Here is a 23,397-nt window from a genome sequence, read left to right as displayed (position 1 = left end):
GAAGGGAGGGAAGGCAGGAGGGGGGCCAGGAGGCATCACGTGAGGAGCCCCAGCTGCACATCTCTGTGCAGACGCAGAATGGGGTGCGCTGTGTCCATGATGTAAGATGGACTCCTCAAAACCACACCCCTGGGAGAGAAGGGACAAGGGCTCCCCTGAGCCCACCTGATCTTGGAGGAGCCAGTGTGCTCCCCAGGGCCAAGGGTGCTGCCCAGGAGGGGCCCTGAGAGAGGTCTGGGGGAACAGGACAGGGAGAGCAGGGCGGGTGGACGGGGTGGGGTGGAGGGGGCACCAGAGCACACCTGGGGCCTGTGTTGGGGAGGCCCCCCAGGTCCACCAGTTTGGGGTACAGAGGAAGGAGTGGACCGAGGAGGAGAAGGCCTCCATCTCAGGGACAGGTGGGTTCAGCCAGGGCACCTGGAGGCTGGGTGGGAAGAGTCCTGGTGGAGGCCCAGGGGTCAGTGGTCCACAGGAGGACAGGTGGGGACAGGAGAGGGAGGAAAGGAGAGGTGGGGACAGGAGATGTAGGGACAGGGCAGGGGGGACAGGAGAGGGAGGAAAGGAGAGGTGGGGACAGGAGATGTAGGGACAGGGCAGGTGGGGACAGGAGAGAGGGAAGGGCAGTGGGCAGGGAGCGGGAGATCCTGGGAGGGCAGGGAGGAGACCTTCTCCGGGCAGAACTGCTGGGAGGGCAGAGTCTTCCCATGCAGGACCAGACCTCCTCAGGCGTACGTCCCCAGCAGCGTTCACCCTGTGGTCTTGGTGAGGCCCAGGACAGGTTTATTTTATTTCATTTACCTTACATGCAGAATATCTTAGAACTCTTGGTTGCTCCTATCCGGTCTGTGCTTTTCCTAGTAATATTTGCAGTGTAAACACAGTGACTCTGGGGAATGTGGCTTTGTGGATTCACTGGGGCTGGACGTCCTCCCGTGGCCAGCGTCTCTGTTGATTCCCAGGGTCTTCCTGTGTTTTCATGGCGTCTGCATGGGCCGAGGACAGGGGGCTCCTTCCTGGTACCTGTTTCTCTGTGGTTCCTTCAGCCCAGGCCTGGTGCAGGCCCAATGAGCCCCTGTGGCTGTGCTCATCTGCCTGGCCCTGCCTCAGGGGACGCTGGCCAGTGGTCCCTATGAGGAGTGAGGAGTCCGTCCACCCATATCTGTCCACAAAGCTTCCCTCCCTCTCTCTCACCCTCCCTCCCTCCCATCTGTCCCTCTCCCTCTGTGGGGGATGTAACCCAGGGCCCTGTGCCACTAGGCAAGGGCTCTACCCTGACCCCACTCCAGCCCCCACAGAGCATTTGAGCACAACAGCAACAGGCAAGAGAGAGCTTTTCCTGATCTGAGGAGCTGATTTTCTTTCTTCTTTGAACTTCTAAGCGGGTGAATTATAGAAAGAGATTTGGCCCAGGTGGGGTGATGCTCACCTGTAACCCCACAACTCGGGAGTGTAAGGCAGGGCCATCGAAGTCAAGGCCAGCCTCAGCAGCTTACTGAGACCCTGTCTCAAAATACAGTTTTCAAGGGGCTGGGGATGTGACCTGATGGCCCAGTGTCCCTGGGTTCAATTCCTAGTACCTGTCCCCCCATGCCCACCCATACACAGAGACAGTTGGCCAGATTCCATCTCAGTATACTAAGCTGAGTTCATGAAAATCCTTGCAGGGATTTCCCTGGTTCAGTATTTTCTGTAAAGTTGAGTGAATTGGAGCTGTGTGTGTCTTGAAGGGGTTTTGCTTTTGGTATTGGGGTCTGAGCCCCGAGCCTCAGAGTTGCTGGGGATGACTCTACGCTGAGCCGCATCCTGGCCTGAGGTTTGAGAGAACTGAGAGAACTGTCAACTGTGCGGCTGTGGTCATTTTCTGGGTGGGGTGGGGTGGGGGAGGACTCCTTGATGACTCTCATTAATGTCCGTCTGTTTTGAGAAGCCCCTCTATTTCTGGCTTAGGTTGGTCATTTGTATTTCCCTAGAAAATAATTCCCTTCCTCCAGGTTACAGACTTGTAGAGACTGGGGTGATTTTCCTTTCCCTTGTGCTCTGGCCGCCGCCTCCTCCTGCTCCTCCTCCTCCTCCTCCTCCTCCTCCACTGTGTCCTCCTCCTCTTCCTCCTCCACTGTATCCTCCTCCTTCTCCTCCTCCACTGTGTCCCCTCCTTCTCCTACTCCTCCACTGTGTCCTCCCTCTTTCCTCCTCTTCTCCTTTTCTCCTCTCCACTTTAGGTTTAAGGAGGATTTAGAGCAATCCTGAGAGGCAAGACTGGGTGTGGCAGGTAAGGGGGAGGTCACAAGTCAGTGCAAGGAACAAGACCCTGTTGAGGGAGCCAGCAACCCACAGCAAGGAGAGGAGGGGACGGGGGAGGTGGGGACAGGAGAGGTGGGGGACAGCATCCTGATGAAAGAGGGCTGAGGTTGACATTCATTACTAACTACTTAATACGTGCCAATTTTAGTCATTTTTGTTTTTCTGGAAAATCACATTTATCCAGGTTGCACATTTATTTATTGAGAGGTTTTTGGGCGGGATGGGTACCAGGGATTGACTCAGGGACACTCTGACACTGAGTCACATTCCAAGCTCTATTCTGTGTGTATATATATATATTTAGAGACAGGGTCTCATTGAGTTGCTTAGCACCTTGCTTTTGCTGAGGCTGGCTTTGAACTTGAGATCCTCCTGCCTCAGCCTCCCGAGCCCCTGATATTAGAGGCATGTGCCATCGCACACGGCCTATAAATTCTACAAAGTCTCCTCTGGGCCCTTAACTCTCTCTACCTGTGACTACTTCCTCTCTCCATTTCTCATTTGGACTAGACAGGGGTTTCCTGGTTTTGTCGGGTCACATCTGATGGAGCTCCTGTTTTCTTGGTCGAGGGCATTGAGCAGCAGCATTTCCTGAGTGTCACTAACATGACCTGCAGACAGTGACAGCCAGGACGGCTCTTTCCTCCTCCCTCCTTTGTTTCCTGGGGCTGGTGGAGCCTGGCCTGCTGCATGCTGGGCAGCCTCTCCACTGACCTGGCCCCATCCTAACATGACCTTCCATGAACCCCCAGATGCCATGTCAGGTTGGCATGGTCACCCTCCACTTTGCGGCTGGCATCTGAGGCGCAGAGAGGTCAGGCCCTGGCCCTGAGCACACAGAGGATGCAAACTAGAGCTGAGGCCCAAGCCCGGGTTCATCTGAGGCCCCTGTGGCTTCACCTCGGCAGTTGCTACTGAGCTTCTCAGAGAGTGTCCCACCTGTGACAGTGTCACAAGGCCTTCTCTGCAGTGGACCTCACCCCAAGGCTGGGAGAGGGGGGTCCTACTGGCCCTGGCAGAGGGATGGAGGGGCTACTGGGCAGCTGTGGGCAGCTGTGCTCTGCGGGTGCGGCCACAGTGGTCTCCCTGTGCCAGGCGCAGCAGGCACTGGAGGGACAAGGAAGAGGTGGGGCCCCGGGGCTGTGCACTCAGGGGTCCCACAGTCTCAGGTCGGGGCTATGCACTGGGGGGTCCCACAGTCCCGGGTCAGGGTTGTGCACTGGGGGGTCCCACAGTCCCAGGTCAGGGCTGTGACTCAGGGGTCCCACAGTCTCAGGTCAGGGCTGTGACTCAGGGGTCCCACAGTCTCAGGTCAGGCCAAAGGTCCTGAAGGCCTCCAAATTTTGTTTTTCAGACTGTGTTCCTCTGAGTGGCCCCAGCAAGGTGATGGGCACCGTGGGAGGATCCCTGACCGTGCAGTGTCACTATGGCGAAGAATTCAAGGACAATGACAAACTGTGGTGCAAAAACTCACTTTTCTATTGTAAAGATATTGTGAAGACTACAGGCTCAGAGGGAGAGGTGCAGAGCGGCCGAGTGTCCATCAGCGACCACCCTGCAAACCTCAGCTTCACAGTGACCATGGAGCGCCTCACCCTGGAGGACACAGGCTCCTATGAGTGCCGGGTGGACACACCGTGGCACAAAGGCTTTGACCCGTCCTTCAAAGTTCAGGTGGCCGTGCAGCCAGGTGAGCCCCTCCCACCAGCTCCTGGGCTGCCTGGACCTGGACACCTGGGGAAGAATCAGAAAGCAACAGCTGGAGCCTGGGAGGGAGTCCAAGGGTTGAGAGCAGCCCACAGTCTGCCCAGCCCTGAGGAGCTGCCCATCAGGGAAGGAGGCAGAGCAGAGCCTGCAGGGGAGAGAGCCAGAGCCCGCCCTGGGCCCTGGGGACAGGGACAGGCAGAGCTTGTGTGGACACCCAGGGCAGAGCAGAGGGGCAGAAGGCCTGAATGGTGCAGTGGGCAGAGGCAGCACGAGTGACAAGTGGTCTTTGCAATGAGATATTCCTGCAGCCTGTGGCTATGATGTGAGGGGGTTGAGACCAGGCGTGGGGAGGTGACCGGGGTGGGTGTGGGGTCTCAGGAGGCCATGGCCCTCACAGTGGGACAGAATCAGTCCTGCTGGGGTTGGTACCTGTGTCCTGTACAGAAATGTCCCCAGGGTCCTGGGAGACTTTGGCCCTGGGCCACAGCTTGCCCCCTTCCTCAGTGAGCATTTGGTATGAAATCAGGCCCAAGGCATCCCCCAGTGGTGGGCGGGTTGCAGGACAGACCTCTGGGTGTCATTGTAGATTCGACACCAGCAACCTCAGGGACACTTACAAGTGTCACAACAGCGAAGACCTTGACAACCACAAGCAGAGCCCAAGCTGCACTGTCCACCAGCCTGGCCTCAGAGAGTGCCACCCCTGGTCCCCGGAGCCAGGACCTCGACCACGGCCAGGGCCCAGGGTAAGTGTCCTTGTCCCTGACTGGGGTCTTCTCCACGGGGGGGCTGTGTGGTCACTCGGGGGAGGGAGTCACACCCCTGCTGGCCCAGCCTGCTGACCCTTGGCCCAGGCCCAGGTTGGAAGCTGCCGTCTGTGTAACCTGGCTTGGGTCACTGAGGCCACCACACTGGACCTGCCCCAGGTTCAAGAGAGGCTCAGACCAAGGAGGGGCTGGCAGAGGGGAGGCAAGTGTCCACCCATGAGGGCTGGGGCTGTCCTGACGGGTGCCCAGAGCCCCACACGCTGTCCTCCTTGGCTCCTCACATGACCCAACCTGCTCCCATGCTCACCTCACAGACTGCAAGGAGAGGTTGTGTCACTGTCACATGGGCACAGGTGTGGGGCTGGGCTGGGCCTGCGTGACCCCAGAGTCTGGGCTCTCCCCTCTAATCTGAGTGGGTCTCTATCTGGGGGCCGTCAACCTCATAGAGAACCTGAGCACATCTGGGACTCCTCAGAGAAATGCAAGCAGCACAGGCCATCCCTGGGGTCATGGGCTCCCCACCTGACCTCACCCGGGGGCAGTTGGCTCCTGGTGCTGACCACTGCAGTCCGTCCAGACCCACGGGTTAAGGGCTCTGACCCCAGGACCCCACACAAGACACAGCTGCTCTTTGGGGCAGCCCAGGTCCCAGCACTTCTGACAACTGGCTGCAAACGTGGGGCTCCCGTGGCCCCTGGGGTCCGTGATTCACAGACTCAGAGTCTGCACAAAATACCTAAGATTACGGCTTCATCATGAAGGATGTAGATCAGGATCCCCCAAATGAGGGGACACGGGTGAGGTCTGGAGGGTCCCAAACAGAGTTCCAGGCCCTCTCAGGGTGGGATCAGGGACCTCCCTGTGTCTGTCCCCAGAGCTCCTCCCGTCTCCCATGTCCAGGTGTTCTCTGGGGTTTCAGGACACTCGGGCTCCAGCCCCTCCCTCCCTGGAGGCCAGGGTCCCCGCAGCATCTGCAACAGCATGGTCTTTGGGGTGGGCAGCCCCCTCCTGTCTCCTCACCTCTTAGCAGAGTCAGGTGTGGGCCACAGACAGCAGAGCTGCTCCTGTCGCTTGGGAAATTCCCAGGGTGACAACCTCCCTCCCCAGACCCAGAGGCTGGGGCAGAGGCAGAGGCAGAGGCAGAGGCAGAGCAGAGGCTGAGGCAGAGGCCAGGCAGAATCCTGACCTCAAAACTCAGGCCTCCACATGCCGTTTCTAGAAGTTTATCCTGTAGAGGCCCAGGGGCAAGGAGCTCAGCTGTGTCACCAGGGTCTGAAGCTTGTACAGTGTGTGTGTGTGTGTGTGTGTGTGTGTGTGTGTGTGTGTGTGTCTTGGGGATGGGGGCATCTTTAAGAAAGATACTAGGCAGAGTGTTTGGCTAGCATGCAGGGAGGCCCTGGGTTCTACCCATCCCCCCCAGACCCCACATGCACATGTGTGTGCACACACTTGCACATGAAGATTATGAGTGCAAGATATGGAAGAACGGCCCGAGCACATACGGGTTTGAAGCTTCTATCTGAGTAAATCTGGACGTAAATCTGCTGCTCTGTATCCTAGTGTGGGATGATGGAGCTACTGGGTGACTTATTACAGCCATGTTAGTGGTCACACAGGAAAATGGGGGGATGCCATGAAGAGGGGACGGCTAAAGGACACGTGGTCTACCATGGGATGGAATATTATGCAGCTGTGCAAAGAGTGAAGGATTCGGATTTCTTTATGCACTGACTGGGAAGGTTGCTAAGAGGCATTGTTAAGTAAAACCAGAATGGTGTTCATACTTTGCCTGCTTTTTGTGAAAAAGGAATGGACACACACACACACACACACACACACACACACACACCTTTGTTCTTTTTTTTCACAATAACTTTATTTTATTTTTTCATTTACTTATTTATTTATTATTAATGTGGTGCTGAGGATGGAACCCAGGGCCTCCTGTGTGCCAGGCCAGGGCTCTAGCACTGAGCTACCAACCTGGCCCCCAGCTTGGCTTCTTTTGGATGTTGGGGGTGGCACCAGACCTGGTGTGTGGCTGGAAGTGTCCCCCACTGTGCCCTGTCCCCTGTCTCCCCAGCCCTGCACATTCTTGCAGGCTTGTCTGTGAACAGAGAGTCTCTGGGTCCCTGGAGAGTTCTTAGGCACACCATGTGCACAAGTGCCAGGACTGGGGGACATGGGGGGTGTAGATAGGGACATTAGCTACCTTTTCTTTTTACATATTTACTTTTGTTAGTGGGAGTTGAACCCAGAGGCACTTTTCTTCTGTGATACATCCCCAGCCTTTTTTAAATTTTGAGACACGGCCTTTCTAAGTTGCTGAGGCTGGCCTCACCCTTGGGAGCCTCCTGATGTAGCCTCCTGACCTGCTGGAATGGTAGGTGTGCCCCTCTGGGTCCCACTGTGGTCTCCTTTTCTTTTCCTTTTTTCTTGGTCCCAGGGATTGAACTCAGAACTCAGGGGCGCTCGACCACTGAGCCACCTCCCCAGCCCTATTTTGTATTTTATTTAGAGACAGGGTCTCACTGAGTAGCTCAGCACCTCACCTTTCTAAGGCTGGCTTTGAACTAGGGATCCTCCTGCCTCAGCCTCCCGACCTTGCCTGGCTTCTCTACCTTCTTTTAAAAAACTGACTTGGGTGGGCGCAGTGGCCCCCGCCTGTAATCCCAGAGACTCAGGAGGCTGAGGCAGGAGGATCACAAGTTCAAAGCCAGCCTCAGCAACTGTGAGGCACTGAGCAGCTCAGGGAGACCCTGTCTCTAAATAACCACCAGGGAATGTGGCTCAGTGGTGGAGTGCCCTGAGGTCACTCCCTGCACGGTGACAGAGCTCCTGCCTAGCGCACAGTCCCCCACGTGGCCCTCACCCGCCCTCTGCAGGCTCCCTGTGTGGCTCCTCCTGCTGTCCCTCCTGCTGCTCCTCCTGGTGGGCTCCTTGCTGCTGGTCTGGAGGAGGCTGCAGAAACGGGTCAAAGGTGAGTGACCCAAGCTCCTCGGTGGCCCTAGGGGGAGGCCCTGACAGCCTCACCTGCAGCACTGCTCTGGCTCCTCAGAATGGAGGTCAACTGCACACGGGGCCAGGCCCCAGAGGACATGCCCCTGGGAGTGGGGTTGCAGGCTGTGGGAGGGGTCCTTCCTGTGCCGGGGCCTGGGGTGTCCCCTGGGACCCTGCCTTCCTTGTTTAAACCCTTTGTATGACTCGTCCCCAATCCAGCCCCGGGACAGTCAGGGCCTCCACATTCGGCCCTACCCCCCGCCCCCCCAGCCTCTCCCCACTCCTCACACTCCAAGGTCCCTCTTGTAACCAGCCTCGTCCCTCCTCCTGGGGTGGCTCAAGGCTCACTGAGGGCCTCGCCCGCCCCCACAGGGCTCCTTCCTTCTGGACTCCAAAGACTGCACTTAGATGCCCTTTGCCCGGCCCTTTCCTCGGCCTCCTAAGAGGCCCTGGGCCCCTCCTGGGCATTCCCCTGCATCTGGGCTAGAAGTAGACTGACGTCCCCCTGTCCCTGCCTGCGTCCCCCCAGCCAGGACGCACGCCCAGGCCAGGGGGCATGACTCCCAGGACACACTGTTGGATTCGTGTGTTAATATCTGGAGTCACGACGGGGACCCCAGGACCCTCCCGCCATCCTGGTCTCGTCCTCCTCTGAGCTCAGACTGACAGGGGGGACGTGGGGGACCCTGAGTCTGGCACTCAGGAAGGAGGTGTCAATAAACACCAGCGGAGCAGATTAAATAGTCAGGGACAGAAGAACCCACAGATGGCCTTCTTGTTCCTGGCGGGGTCACCAGCCCCCTCGGGGAGCCAGCTTCTGCCTGGGGGTAGCGTGAGCCCGGCCCGTGGGAAGAGGTCAGCCTCAGCACCTGGGCAGAGCATGGAGAGAGAATCACTTCCTGTTTCCCTCTGCTTCACTGGTCGGTTTTCTGGTCCCTCCCAGGCTGCACCCCGGGAGGTCACTGCCTGCCACGTGGGGGTTCCCATCTGGTGGCTCAGTCCCCGGGGACCCAGCAGGCTCCCTGGTGCCCTTTCACCTAGAAAGGCTCCGGCTCCTCAAGCAGCTTCCTCCTTTTTTAAAAGAGGGTCACACGATGACTGTGGGACGTGGACAATGAACAGAAGCACAAAGAAGTGGGTGAATTCCCTGCAGAAAACCCTCCGCCCAGAGAAGTCCAGCCACTACACTCAGGGCAGGCCCCGCCTGTTTTCTGGGCTGCAGATGCAGAGATGGTTTCTTAGAGAATCTGATTCATAGCAAGAATTCCCCCTAAGACCTAGGATTTTCTGCACCTAACAGACTGTACCGCTTCCCCGCTGTTAAACATTCTGGAAGCCGCGGCTGCACTGTTCACAGGGAATGGGCGTCTTGTATTTGTTGACCGCATCCTCAGGCGCAGGGGAAAGGCTCTGTTCAGCCCCCCCACCCTCCTCCCTCCCTGGCTTTGCAAGTGCCCAGCCCCCCCTCCTGGCGCTGCCTGGGCCGAGTCCCGCTGGCCCCTCTGCCGCCCGCACGGCACACCTCCGGGTCACCCACCCCAGCTCCTCACCAGCTTCCTCTTGTCACCCACTCATTCACACGGAGCCATCCCGAGCACCTGCAGTGTGCCAGGCCTGTGCGGGCCCTGGGGACATTCTTGTGACCAGTGCAGTCCCTGGACTGCAGGCTCCCTGCACACCTTCCTCCCTGGCATTGAGCTGAATCTTCCCCTCCCCCTTCTTTTCCTCCTTCCCCAGAGCTCCTGTCCCAGGTGTGGTGTGGAGCCCGCCCACGGTATTCAGAATAGACTGTGTTCATGTCCCCAAGCGCCCAGTTGCTGCTCTCAGTTCCGCTGAGGACTTGGTGCATGCTAGCGTCTTGTGGACTTGTGTCTCCCAAGGTCTGGCTGCTGCCCTGTGACCCGGTGCTCCCTGCCGTGTCTCTGCAGCATGCAGGCAGTGGCTCTGGTGGCCTGGCTGTGGACTAGACCCCTGTGTCACCTACTGCCGGCCAGCCCCCAGGCTGGGATTGAGAAGTCAGGGTGTATGTGGCTGCACTCAAAGGCAGGACCCTACAGCAATGTGGCAGGAGCCAGAGCCAGGGTGGGACCGGCCTCAGCTGCCCCTGCAGGCTGCCAGGCCTCCCCAGCCTCAGGGAGGGCCCAGGCCTGGGGTTGGAGCCTTGCCCCAGCGACCTCTCAGGGTCTGGCGCTGTCTGGGCAGGTCCCTGGTGCACACCCTGCCTCTCCTGCCTGTGTCTTCCCCGTGATGCCTGGTGAGCTGCTCTTGGGAACTAGCCCTGCACCTCTCCTCCAGCTGGGCCGTATCCCCTGCCCACTTGGTGCTGGTCACTCCTCCTCCCTGCATGCACTGGGCACCCACTTATTCCTCCAGCCACGCTGCTTCCCGCCATCTTCAGGTCTGAGGGGAGAGGAGCCCAGGGCTTCTCCAGGGTCCCCAGCCCGGCTCACATGGGTCCCCCCTGCTCTCTCTCCCTGTCTCAGCTGGTGAGCGCTCAGAACTGTCCCAGAACCTCAGGCAGGTAAGGAAGGCCATCCCAGGAGGTGCATCTGGGTGGCCGGGCAGGGGCAGCGTGGAGAACGTTGGGGCTGCAGCTGGATGGTCCCTGGGCCACAGATGGATGGGTCCAGAGAGGGAAGAGTGACTCCTGAGATCTGGTCATCAGTGTCGTCCCCAGTTTGGGCCTGTCCCCGAGTGGAAGGGGGAGGAACGTTCCCCACGGGGGCGCTCACTGCCCCGAGGGGAGGGTGCAGGAGCGAGCAGACCCAGGGAAGTTTGGGGCCCCCACCTGGAACTTGGGCAGAAAAGGCATCTGCAGCAAAGCAGGAACAGGGGCGGGGTGGGGAGGCCCCTGGACACCTCCTCCTGGCCCCCGCAGGCTGCCGGGCAGAGTGAGCCCTACTACGCGAATCTGACGCTGCAGACATGGTCCCTGCAGGAAGAGCCAGTGCCCCCGAGGCAGGCGGAGGTGGAGTACAGCATGTTGGTAAGCCAGGTCCTGGCCCCTGGCAGGGCACCCTGGGCACAGAGGGAAGGAGGCTGGGGAGGGGCAGGTGCGGAATTTGCCCTTAGAGGAGGCTGGTGTCAGAGTGGCTGGGTGGGGTGTGGAAGGGCTATGATGACGGCCCATGACGGTGGCAGTGACAATGGCCGCAACAGTCAATAAGGTGCAGCGTTTATTAAGCTCCTACTGCATACCACACAGCCAGTGACCAAGCTCATGACCTCTCCCTGGGTTGGTCCTGGTCATCTCTTGGATCCACTTTGTCCAGGACCTCAACAACCCTTAGGCACTGTCACCAACGGAGTGGGATAAACGGAATGGGTGGCCTCCCCAGGGTGTGACCCACCCGCTGGTGGGGGACTTCAGGCAGAGACTCGGGGGAGATCTGAGCATCAGCCAGGGGCTGCCTGGGGAGGCCTCGGAGCCCAGCCCAGGCCTCAGTGGGTGGCACCGTCGCTGGTCTGCTCTGGGAAAGGGGCCCAGCTCTGTGCCCAGCCTGGGACCTGTCACCTGCAGGGGAATGGGGCTGCTCTGCTGTCCCCTCCTGCCCCCAGTCGTGCCCGCCCTGCCCTTTGTCAGCTGTCATGGGGGCGTGGCTGGGGCCTCTGAGCAGCTGGCAGTACCTAGTTACCTGCATCAGGCCTGTCTCCTCCTCACCTGACATTCGCATGCCACGCGGCCACATGCTGGGTCTGAGAGTAGCCGCAGCCTCGCTTGTCCCACGTGGTGACTAATGGTCTCAGCTGGCCGGGGACACAGCCTCACTCCAGCCAGCTGCGTGGGGACAAGTCAGGACCTTGCCCTGCACAACAAGCTCGGGGTAGATCTGGGGAGCCTGCCAGGCTCCTCCACCAGGGGCCAGGGTTCTGCATGTGAGATTCCTGAGTCCTCAGAAAGGGACCCCCCCTGCACTGTGGCCAGGATGTCCCATCCAAGGGAGCCAGGCCATCTCAGGGGAGCCCCCCAAGTGTGCAACCCTCTCAGGGCCTCGGGGTCTTTTTATGTTTATTTTTATATTTTTTTGTTGTCGATGAACCTTTATTTAGTTTACTTATTTCTAGGCCGGGCTGAGACTCGAACCCAGTGCCTCACACATGCCAGGGAGCGCTCTGCCCCTGAGCCACCTCCCGGCCCTCAGTGTCATTTTTGTAGAATGAATGGACGCACAGGGTCAGCACTGAGGGTCCCCGACTCTGGGGTCCAGGGACTTGTGCTTGGCATGAGCAGGGGGGTGGAGGGGAGGGTGGGCAGGATCCCGCCATCAGCTCTGTAGGGAAAAGGAGGCCAGGACAGCGGGAGGCCTCCCCAGGGGACCTCCCGGGGCCCTCAGGTGTCCCCCGGCCTCCTGAGCTGGGCTCTCTCTGCAGGCCTTTCCCCGGGAGGAGCCTCACTACAGCTCCGTGGTGTTGGACTCTCCGAGGCCGGACTCCAGCGCCAGCGGGCCTCCCTCCCAGAGGCCCCACGAGGAGGTACCAGAATACAGCGTGATCAGGAAGCCCCGGGATAAGGAGGGCTAGGGCCCCCCCATGCCCGCAGCCCGCTGCCCTCCATGGGGACCGCCAGGCAGCGAGCTCCCTGTGGGTTGTCCTCCCCACTCCATCAGCCCAGCTGGCTCCAGGGAGGACAAACAGGAATGGGGTCCTGCAGGGGCCAGAGCGAAGCCCCCCGTCTCTGTCCTCTCTTCCTCTGCTCCATTCCCCTGTGTGTGGAGGATGCAGCTCCTGGTCCCCGTGGCTCCAGGAAGTGACGCGGCTCACATAGGATGGCGCCTGCCACCCGCCTTGTAAACCAGGACTCCACAGCCAGGTTGGGACGGCGGGCAGGAGGTGGGCTGGCCAGAGGAGCCAGGAGAAGGCGGGCAGTGCTGGGGCCTGCGCAGGGGCCAGAGAGGCCACGGAACGTCCCCTCCCTTCCCATCCCACACCTAAGGAACAGCCGGAGGAGAAGAGCTGATGACGGCAGGTTCCCTGGACTCTTTACTGTCAACACAAGGCACAGAAATAAAGACCCCCCCCCCAAAAAAAAGAATCTTCTTAAGGGACAAGAAAAAAGTCACTTAAGTGATGCCAGTCCCCTGCCTGCAATGCCATCTCAAGGGTGTTCCTGGCTTTGAGCCCAGGCTGGCACCAAGGAGCTCTGAGGACGGAGGGCTTGGGACACCCTGCGAGGCGTCCACTGCTGGGACCACAGCAGGGTCTTCTTGCTGGGGAGATTCGTAAGGAAAGTAACTGGGCGGGGCGCAGCCTGTGGGCCCTCCTTGCCCCTGTCTGTGTGACCCTGGCGTGGAGCTGACATGACCGTCAGATGGCACCTTGGCCAGCTGTCTTCCGGATGCGCCTTCTGCTTCCCGAGGACTCTTCAAGGGCTGGGGTCCCGGGCTGCTCCCATGGTGTCGGCTTTAGATTTTGAGTGGCTCATGAGTATGCCTGAGCCATCCCAGACACTGTCCCTTCTTAGACTAATGCTCTGAGCTGCAGAAGGGACACACACACACACACACAGGCAGTGCACACGTGGCTACAGCCAGTCCTGCTGGGCTGGGGAAGGGGCTGGGTCAGCATGGGGCCCGTGGTGCCGCTCACAGAGCCATGGGATGCCCTCGCCCTGTCCCGGGCTCGGCCTGAGCCAGCAGGTGTGGGGTGCACAGCCGTGGGCGCTGGCTCTGCAGATGGGACCCGTTCCCCTGAGGACAGGTGGGGAAGCCATGGCCAAATTAACAGGGGACTGGGCCCCAAGAAGGGCAGGTACAAGTTCAGGGCCCCTGGGTGACCCCACGTGGGCTGTAAAGTGGGAGTGGGAGGAGGGAGGCCCTGCTCCCTGGGGGCACTCATCTCTGGGAAATCCCAGGCCCCCACCCTACAGCCAGGCACAGCCCCTAAGGCCACGGTCCCCATGCCCCCTCCTCTGTTTCCTCATCCACCTCACCCGTCTCCACGGCCTGGACAGACCGAGGGCAGCTGCCACGCTGTCATCCCAGAGCATTTGTGGACAGTCTGCTCTATGCCAACTGGTAGGCGGGGCCCTGGGGACATGGGGACATGTGTGACGCAGCCCCCGCCCCAGGTGAACTCTCAGGCTTGGAAGGATGAGGACCTGACCTTCTTCACTCACCTCCCGCTGGGGGCTGGGCAGGGGAGGGAGGCCTCTGCAGGCAGCTGTCCCCACTCCCAGGGACGGGAAGGGACGATGCTGGCTGAGCACTCATCAGGCCCAGGGAAAGGCGAGCGGGGGATGATGAAACTTAAGCCACAGAGGCCAGGGGTGAAGGCCGCACAGGGCAGAGGTGCCCGCTCCTCTGTCCTCTGGGCTGGAGCGAAGCAGCCAAAGAACCACGTGGAGCAGCTGTTTGTTCAGGTTCCCCAGGAGAAGCACCTGCCCCACAGGAAATGTGTGCCCAGTTGTGAATTCTGGTGGTGCCATCTCTACACATTACTGCTTGTCCCTGGGGGCTGTGTGTGTGTGTGTGTGTGTGTGTGTGTGTGTGTGGCCACAGGAAGTCTTCAGGGAGAAAGAGGAGTGTGAATGTTGTCAGAATCAACATGAAGTCACTTAAGTCAGACTCTAATACAAGGGAGTCCAGAGGCCATTGTCCCAGTCTGTTTTCTGTTGCTATGACAGAATACCTGAGGCTGAGAGCTTCAGAGGACACCAGCCCTGTCTCTAGGGGGTGGGGACTTTCCGGCTCCGTCGTAGTCTTTTAGGAGCACTGTGGGACCTGTGGCCCAGCATGGACCAGGAGGTGGCTGTGTGGCCTATGACCGCGTTCAGTCACTTTGCAGAGACACAGCTGCACACACAGAGGTGGCCTGCCCACACGTGCTCCCCGCGCCACGTGGATCCCCTCTTCCCACCTCAGGCTTCCTGTGCCCAGGGGTCCTCACGTCACAGCCATCTCAGACATTGTTTAACGTCCTCCTGTTAATGCTGGGGAACATTCCGTCACCTTCTTTTGCTTGAATGTGCAACAAAATACACAGACACATTGGCCATGGTCAGGTAGAGCTGAAGGACAAGGTCCAAGGGGCCCGAGAGGCTGCACTGTCTTTGGATGGATGCTGCAGATCCTAGTCTGAATCCCACCTGCTCGTCACCCTCCCACCTGTAGAAGTAGCTCACTAACTTATGACAAGAGGCTCAAGGTCCTGATAAGTGTGTGGGATGATAAAAATCTAATAAAGTCCCGGAGGACAACCTGCACACACGAAGAGGTATTTTAGACTCTGACTCTGGATGACTTCATGTCAGAGAGACGTTAATTCTCCCAAATTGATCAGTACATTCAATGCCATCCCAATAAAAACTCCAGCCACTTTTTTTGTGGGGGGTGGACCTAAAACTTACTTTAAAGTTCATACAGCTGGATGAAGGCGTATGAATACTAATCCATCCTTTCAAAGGAGTAAAGCCAAGGACTTGTCGTGCTCGATGTTAAGACACACCATGAAGCCACAGTAATTAAGATGGTGTGGGGGACCGGCCCAGGATCAGACAGACAGACAGACCCACAGAGAACGGAGGATGAGGGCTGGGCCACGGGCTCCGTCTGCTGGAGTGCTGGATGGTCAGCCCTGCAGCTCCTGCCTGTCCTGGACCTGTATTGCACTTAGTTCTATTCGGGGACTTAAATGATCACGGTGTCCCCACGGGTCATCAGAGAGGGGACGACTGCTCAGTGGATGGACACACACACACAGACCCCAGATCAAAGCAACGACTTGTGACAGTGGGGACTGTTTTGAGGCACTGGCTGATGTCCTTCCAGCCCTCCTGACCCAGCCAGCCCACTCAGCCTCCTGCCCTCCTCGCTGCGGGGACCAGGAGAGGTGGCAGCAAGCAGAGCAGAGAGCCCGAGGGTGGGCCCTGGAGTTCAAAGGCTTCCGTTGGGGAGGAAGGAAGGTGCAGGCCGACTTGAGGGAGCAGCGAGGAGCGGGGACCTCCAGCCTCTGGTGGGGAAAGGTGGCCTGGACGGGGCAGGGAAGGGGCTGGTGGCCTCGCAGCCCAGGCAGGGCGTGGAGGAGCCCAGGGAACCAGCCTGGGCACTTGTGCTGCCAGATACAAGGGGCACTTGCCCCAGGGGGCATCAGCCCTGGAGCTCCCTGCTCTCCTGGGACAATCCCCCCCCCTCCCGCGTGTGCATGGGAGACAGGAATGCAGGGAGGCACACAAAGAGGATCCTGAGTCTCAGGGAAATGGCCATAAACTGCTGAAACAGGGAGATGCCCATGAGCCTTTGAAATGCAAACCAAGCATTTGTGAGCCCCTGGCCCAAGTCCTGAGATGCGCGTGGCCCTGCCCTGTCCTCGGAAAGCGACTTGAGGACAACACCCAAGTGCTCAAAACCTGGTTCCAAGTTGGGTCACCCCACCCTGACCCCACCTCTAGTCCAGCCCCAGACACCAGGGAGCCAGTTGCCATCCGAGCGGAACCTGAGGCTGTGGCCTGAGTCCCCCCTGAAGACCCAGGGCCTCCCTGGTGTCCCAGCACAAGGGCTCCTCAGACAGTGAGCGCAGCTGGTCTTACACGGGGCCCAGTACAGGAGAAGGGCTGCAGGAAAGGGCAACGGCTGCCAGTTAAAATCCAGGGTCAGGTTGGCACATGGGATGCTTCCTTTTTTAAAAAAAATAAAACGAGGGGCCGGGGCTGGGGCGGGGGCTCGGCGGTAGTGCACTTGCCTGGCATGAGTGAGGCACTGGGCTCGGTTCTCAGCACCCCATGTAAATAAATAAAATAAAGGCCCATCAACAACTAAAAAGTACTAAAAATGAAAAAATGAAGAAACACGGCATCAGTAGAAAGGGGCCCTGCGGAGACTGTTCCCACCAGCCATAGCCAGTAGCAGGAGGGACACAGCGGTCCAGGTCTCCCAGCCTCCATTACGGTGCCCACGGGCAGGCGCTCAGTGTGGTCAGGCCAGTTACCACGCTGTCCAGGAGCAGCTGTGGATCAGGCCTGTCCACGAGATCCAGAGGTGGCTGGGGGCAGGGTGGAGGTGATAGACGGCAGTCACCTCTGAGCCGAGTTCTGGGGACCGGAGCATAAGGCTTTTCACACCTCAGTGTTTCATCTTGTGAGGTGTCCACTTGCCCCTCTGTGTCGATTCTGCAGGAAAGTTTACAGAGTTCTTGCGTGAACGGCCTAGATGGCTGTCCTCTGTGGGTGGAAGAGCGTGTGGGGGTGGAAGAGCGTGTATGTGTGATTGTGAATGAGTGTGAGACACTGAGGTGTGCCTGGGGTGACTGCGTGTGCCCTAGTCCACTGCCTGGGTGTGTGTGCGCAGCGTGCTGGCTCACGCTCAGCCCTGCCATGCCTTCTTCAGCCTCCGCAAAAGCCCAGGGTTGGGATTAAGAGAAGGAGCCGCTGGGATGGCCAAACTCTAATGCAAATCTGGCTGGGAGCCAGCAGACATCCCCAGTGCTGTCCTCTGAACTGGGCACCATGTGGGGACCTGCTGGAGGAAGAGAGCTGTGCCTCAGCCAGGCCACTGGCGTCATAAGAAGATCAGCAGCAGCAGCACCAATCCAGGAGTGCCCAGCCCTGCTCTCTGGGCTGAATTGCAGAATCCTCCAAATCTAGACCTGGGAGGACTCGGAGACTCTCCCTTCACACTCGAAATCCGGGTCCCAGGGCGGGGACTGGTCTCTGAACACCCTGGTGTGCTCTTTCAGGCAGGCACCCATGGACCAGCCTGTGCCGTATGGTCAGGTTCCAGGCCCTGAGGGGACCATGGACCCACACACGCTGCCTACACTGTGCAAACCTCCAGATGTCCCTCAGGTCCTGGAGGTGTCCATAAGGTCTCCATGGACAAGAAGATACCCCTTCCTGCTGGCTCCTGGGCAGTCTTCTTTCAGAAAGTCTGTTGCTGGGCCTGACATCCAAAGCCCCTGATATCTTCTCTCCTGCGTTTCCCTCCCCACATCTAGCACGGCCTCCTTGGCATCTGCACCCTGAGAGCTGCTCTGCACGGGGTCCCCTTCCTTTCTGAGCCTGCGTCCCTTCACCCAGGCAGCGCCTCGCCCTGGAGCACCCCCCTCTGCTCCCTGGAGAGGTGGCCTCTGACCCGCTTTCTCTGGCTCCCGGAGGGGGGGTGGCCTCGTCCTCTGAGCGCACCTCTGCCAGTGCCTTATTGCCCCTGCCCTGGCACCGTGTCTCACCCACTCAGCGCAGTGGGGTCTTTAGGGCCACCCCATTTCCCTCTTCCCTCCTGAGCTCAGGGCTGATGCTTGTCTCTGTGTGGGACTCACCGCCCTGCTGCTGGGTGAACTCACAAACTTCTCCCTCCTGAGCTGGACAGCTCTCCTCCAGTGCCCTCTGCCCCCTGCTCTGCTCTGCCACACCAAGCCCCAGGCCCCAGCTGCACTCACCTGCCAGGCTGAGCAGGAGCAGAGCTCCGGGCAGCCACATGGTCCCCTCCCAGCTCCTTGCCCTCCGACTAGGACAGCAGTCAGCACAGACCTCAGCTGCACTCTCCGCTGAGCCAGGCTCACCCCTCCTGCACGTCCAGGTTGACTTTGAATTTCCTCCTCATCACTTCCTTTTATAGAGTGGGTATTTCCTGCTCTCAATTATTCAGCAAAAGGGGCGTCCTTCTTGGCAGAGCTTCATCCTGGGTCAAGAGTGTCCTCCCTAGATAGGACAGAGGAGGCAAGGGGATTGTGCAGGGAGGGGAAGGCAGGGGAGAGGAGTCTGCAGACAGCTGGGGGACAGCTGGCCTACCAGACCTTGGATCAGGGGCACAACACCCCAGGTGCCAACTCCAGAAGAGGATCTGCACTACAGGGATAGTCCCCCAACTGTCAGGAAACCCCTAACTCAGGTGTGGGGGTGGGTGGGGGGTGCTGTGCTCAGCAAGCCTGGAGATGCAGCCAACTACATAAAAATGCAGGCTGTGCGATCAGACAGACCTGGCTCTTGCCCCATGGATAAGCTGCGTGACTCTAGACAACTTATTTAAAACTCAGGGGGTTTTATTGATAAATTGGGCTCACACAATTGGTTAAGAGAAGTAAATGAGAAAACTTATGTGAAGTTTTAAGGACAGTGTGCTAGGTTAGGGTTAGCCCTCTGCTACTGTTAGGACTTGTGCAAAACTTCAGCCACTAGATGAAGAGTGAGATAAAAGAAGCCCAGGACAGGAGGCCAGGAGGAGGCTGGTGGGCAAGTCTTCCTCACTAGTAATGTTGTAGGGACAAACCAGGCAAGGCACCGAAGATAGTAGGAACAGTTTTATTTGGCTGCAGCTAGGTTCAGAGGGCACAGTTTTGCTCTGATCAATTAATCCCCTGAACCCGAGTTCAGGGAGTTTCAGAATGTTATACCCAGCATGTAAGGGGAGGGGCTCAGAAGTGCACAATCTGCAAAAGTTCATTTAAAAGCAGCTTTTTCTCTCACTGTTCTGGGCAAGTGAACTCTTCAAGTACAACACCTGAGAAGGGGGGAGCTTCTTCTTCCCCTTCCTTTCCTCCCCCTGCCAGCTGTTACCATGGAGCCCATTTGTAACTTATCTTAAACATGTAGACATCTCTGTGAAGCTCAGCTCAAGGCCAGAAGCCTTGTTTTCACATTTCTACAAAGTACTATATTGGATACGTTTGTGAAAAACTAGTAAGGGGTGTCCAGCACCTGGAGTGCTGGTATCTTCTCGGCCAGTGGCCAAGTAAAACAGGGTGATATGAAAATAGGAAATTTATCTACAGCAGACTCTTTTGCTGGCAGTCCTAAAATCAGCCATGGTGAAGAGGGCTTCTCTGTGGAGAAAGGGGGTGCCACTTTAGTAGGAAGACAAGTTCTAACCTCTAACTGACATTAATTAGGATCTTTATTTAGAACCCACAGCTAAAACTCTTGAAGAAGAACAGTTTTGGGACTGGGATGAGTGTTGTGTTTTCTTTTTCCCCCAGATCTCCAGGGCCAGCTAAGGAGGGAGGGTCTGTCCTGGGTTGTCCTGTGGTTGTGGTGGCTCAGGACTGAGAGAAGGAAAAGGGCTCATCCCTAAGCTGGGAGCACTGGGGCCACCTGAAAAGCAGACATGGCCTTGCCCAGGCCATCACAGCAGGGTTCAGGACAGGTCATTGCCCCACCGCCTTCGTCTCTCTGGGAAACTGGAGCAAGCTTCTTTGAGAATCAGCAATTAATACAATTAGTCACATTAATAAAATACAGGAGAAAAGCCACATTGTCATGTAAATAGATGCACTAAAAGCATCATCTATCATTACTTTCCATGGTAGACTAGGTGAAGGGTGTCTATAAGCAACCAATGACAACAAACGGCAAATCATTAAAAGTCTTCCATTTAAAATCAAGAAGAAAATGAGAAGGTGGGAATAGCTACTATCATCCACTATTTTGAGCAACTTGCATGACACAATAAGAAAAAGAAACAAACCACATAAGCCTTGGAAAGGAAACTCTAAATCATGATAGATAATTGATTGTCTACAAACAAAAATGAAAGGAATTACTCAGGATTGTCAGGCTTGCTGTATACATGGATATGAAATCAGCATTCAAAAATCAACTACTTCTCTACACACCTGCAATAAATAATTTGCAAATGCAATTGAAAGACACCACTTAAAATAAAAGTAAAAACATAGGTTACAGAATTAAATTTAACAGACACATGAACAAGTTTCAAGAATAAAATACTATATTATCAAAAACATTTTAGAAGGTTAACAATAATTGGAGTAATACCATGTTTGTGGAGAGGGAAATTATCACATTGAAAGTCCCAAAAGTTTGGTTTTTTCTTTTTATAAACTTGATTGGCTAATTCAAAATTAGCCAGTGGGCAGTGTTTGCAACACAGTGTTTGCAACAACCTTCCAATATCAAAGAAAACCTACAGTGACATGTACTAGCAGATCTCAAGACTTTAAAAATAAAGCTGTAGTAATTAAAACTATGCTTTATTAGTTCAAAGATATGCAACTAGACAAATTAAACAGAGTAGAGAGAGCAATCAGAAAAAGCTTCAGGCATATTCAGAAGTCAGTATAGACTAAGAGGGGCATTGCAGGACAGGAAGTGGAAGAAAGGAAAATGGTTCACCATCTCAGCCATAACCATTAGAAGTGGGTAAGCTGTGGGGAGCCACTCTGAATGACCCACACCTTCCATCCTGAAGTGAGAGGCTCTGACTGCTCACTACATTTCATAGTGACCTGGACGTTGTCCTGGTTCAGGAAGTTGAGGGATGTCTTCTGATGTAGGAGTGTCACCCATGGGGTTGAGCTACACTCACCTGCTCCTTTGTAATCCTACCCCTTTGCCCTGTTTGGGATGGAATGTTCCATGGAGATGCCCTTTGTGTGTCCCCTTCTCTTGCTCTGCCCTTGGGTGTGGCCTTCCTAGATGTCAGTCAACTGCTGACAGCAGACATCAGGAAGCTAGACTCAGCCCCTGACACCTGACCCCTTGCCTCATTGGAATGGCTTCTCCTCAATAAAAGGGTCAGCCCTGTGCCCTCTCTCTCTCTCCATGGACTCCTGAGTTCAGAGGAGCCCTCACAGGACCCCGCCCCCCAGAAAGGTATCGCTCTCTGTGTGTGTGATCATTTCCTGAGCCCAGTTCAACTGGAGTGACCCTGAGTGTTTAGTTGTGGAACTAAGGACATTCAGTAAGGACATTCCTGTGAAGGGAGATTTTTTAAATTTTTAGAAGAACATAGAGGAATTTTTATTTTTAGGGTATCAACAATTTGTTAGCAAGAACAAAAAGTATAAAACATAAATGAAAAATAAAAGAATTCACTACTTTAACATTTAAAACTGGAAGCCAGGCATGATAGTGCACAAATGTAATGCCAGCCACTTGGCAGGCTGAAGCAGGAGGATCATGAGTTTGAGGCCAGTCTGGGTAAATTAGTGACACCCTGTCTCAAAATAAAATTTTAAAAGGAAGATGGGGGCATAGCCCAGTGGTAGAGCACTTGCCTAGTTTGTGAGAGGCCCTGGGTTCAATCTCTAGTTCTAAAAAAATGTCTGTTCTCTCAAAAGATACCACAAAGTCAACAAACTGGGGAAAGATATTTAGGACACATGTAACTAACCAAGGACTTGTAAACAATTTCTACAAATCTAAAATCAATATGAAAACACAGCCCCACAACAGAAAATAGAAGTTGACAAAAGATGAAATCTAAGTCACACAGATGGGCAGGAGTGACAGATGGACACAGCCAGATGCCACTTCCCACCCACTAACAGGGAGGCATGGGGAGTCTGGCAGGTTCAGGGAGGGGTGGGCTGCTGGGGGAGGGGTGGGTACAGTGACCTGGAAATGGATGGGAAGGGCCTGGTAGAGTAGAGTCACAGGGGCAGTAAGGCCTAGAGCCAGGCTCCAGAGACATGTGGAACATGGGCCAGGGGACAGGGACAGGGATGTTGGGGGCAGCTTTGTGAGTGATAGAGGCAAAAATCAATAAATAAAAAATAAAAAGGAGAAGAGGAAGACGGGGGAGAGGAGGAAAAGGAGGGGGAGAGAGAAAGCAAGAGGGGACCAAAGAGGACAGGAGGAGAGGAGATGAGAGGAGAGGAGAGGGGGGAGGGGAGAGAGAACGGAAGGAGACGCATCAGAGGACAACGGACAGGAGGAAGAGAGAAAAGGACCAGAAGAGAAAGAAGAAACAAGAGCCCGGCACATCCAGGCAGCAACACCTCCATGTGGATGAGTCCCCATGTCGAATGTCCAGGGGCCATCACAGGACTCGGGACTCAAGGGCGCATCAGGGCTGGGGTGTAGCTCAGAGATGGACACCAAGATGCACGTGGCCTGTGTCCCATTACCGACACCAGGGAGGAGGAAAGACCAACATGAACATAAAATCCTGTTTATGTAAAGTTCAACAATGAGCAAAGCTAAACCTCGCGCCCTGGGGACCATACGCATGGAAGTGCAGACCTTCAAGCAGGTGGAGGAGGAGCATGCAGCCCTGTTAGGGCCCCCAGGAGGGAAGGAAGGAGGCACAGAGACCAGAAGGGCTGCATCATGTCAGCGGTGCCCGTGACAGGCTGGGCACACGGGCTGAGTGGACTTGGCTGGAAGTGCACGCACTAGACACGCCTGTGTGTGTGTGTGTGTGTGTGTGTGTGTGTGTGATGAGCCAAGGAAAGGCTTCTAGGAGGTCACAAAGGCCTCAGAGTGGTCAATAGAAATGCAGACAAGTCAGGATGTCCCCTCCTCCAGCAGGGGGTGTCCCTGGAGGTGGCCTCAGGACAGCAGAGGTCACTGGTCCTCACAGTCATGTGCCTTCACCTGGACCTGGAGCTCCTCTGAGGCCTGTTCACCCAGAGGACAGCACTGAGCATGCTCAGGAGCAGGAGCACCTCCAAGACCAGGAGCAGGAGATGCACATTGATGACCAGGGGCCTGCGGGGGACATGGGAACCGTGAGCTGTCTCCTCACGGGGAGGCCCCAGTGTCCTGCACTTTGCCTCTGTCCCTTACACCCAGGTCCTGTGTCCCCTGGGGTCCCCATGAAGACCAACCTGACCAAGGCAGTCCCACATAAAACATCTCAGTCCCCACATGACAGCCAAGAAGGGCCCTGGACTCAGCATGTAGGAAGGGCATGGCCACAGGAAAGATGTGGGGGGAGCTCAGGCGTCCAGC

The 23,397-nt window shown here is 56.7% G+C and overlaps 3 protein-coding genes across 3 annotated transcripts in view; 2 read left to right on the top strand and 1 right to left on the bottom strand.

Annotated features, from left to right (window-relative positions):
* The window catches only part of LOC308635595 (polymeric immunoglobulin receptor-like), a 191,313-nt gene extending 177,294 nt beyond the window's left edge, over positions 1 to 14,019 (top strand). The window contains exons 7-10 of the mRNA XM_081270056.1: positions 7,661 to 7,755; positions 10,259 to 10,296; positions 10,654 to 10,761; positions 12,147 to 14,019. Of these exons, the coding sequence (XP_081126182.1) occupies positions 7,661 to 7,755; positions 10,259 to 10,296; positions 10,654 to 10,761; positions 12,147 to 12,296 (391 nt within the window). The 3' untranslated portion in view covers positions 12,297 to 14,019. The remainder of the gene's footprint in view (positions 1 to 7,660; positions 7,756 to 10,258; positions 10,297 to 10,653; positions 10,762 to 12,146) is intronic.
* LOC308635603 (CMRF-35-like molecule 4) overlaps positions 1 to 23,397 on the top strand; it is a 69,713-nt gene that overhangs the window by 400 nt on the left and 45,916 nt on the right. The window contains exons 2-3 of the mRNA XM_081270069.1: positions 3,656 to 3,991; positions 4,595 to 4,758. Coding sequence (XP_081126195.1) covers positions 3,656 to 3,991; positions 4,595 to 4,758 — 500 coding nt within the window. The remainder of the gene's footprint in view (positions 1 to 3,655; positions 3,992 to 4,594; positions 4,759 to 23,397) is intronic.
* The window catches only part of LOC308635597 (CMRF35-like molecule 6), a 36,429-nt gene continuing 33,224 nt past the window's right edge, over positions 20,193 to 23,397 (bottom strand). Inside the window, exon 5 of the mRNA XM_081270060.1 lies at positions 20,193 to 23,154. Within this exon, the coding sequence (XP_081126186.1) occupies positions 23,037 to 23,154 (118 nt within the window). The 3' untranslated portion in view covers positions 20,193 to 23,036. The remainder of the gene's footprint in view (positions 23,155 to 23,397) is intronic.

Source organism: Spermophilus citellus (assembly GCF_964194105.1).
Source record: "Spermophilus citellus genome assembly, chromosome: 17".
NCBI classification, from domain to species: domain Eukaryota; kingdom Metazoa; phylum Chordata; class Mammalia; order Rodentia; family Sciuridae; genus Spermophilus; species Spermophilus citellus.
This window is presented reverse-complemented; position numbering and strand designations above follow the sequence as displayed.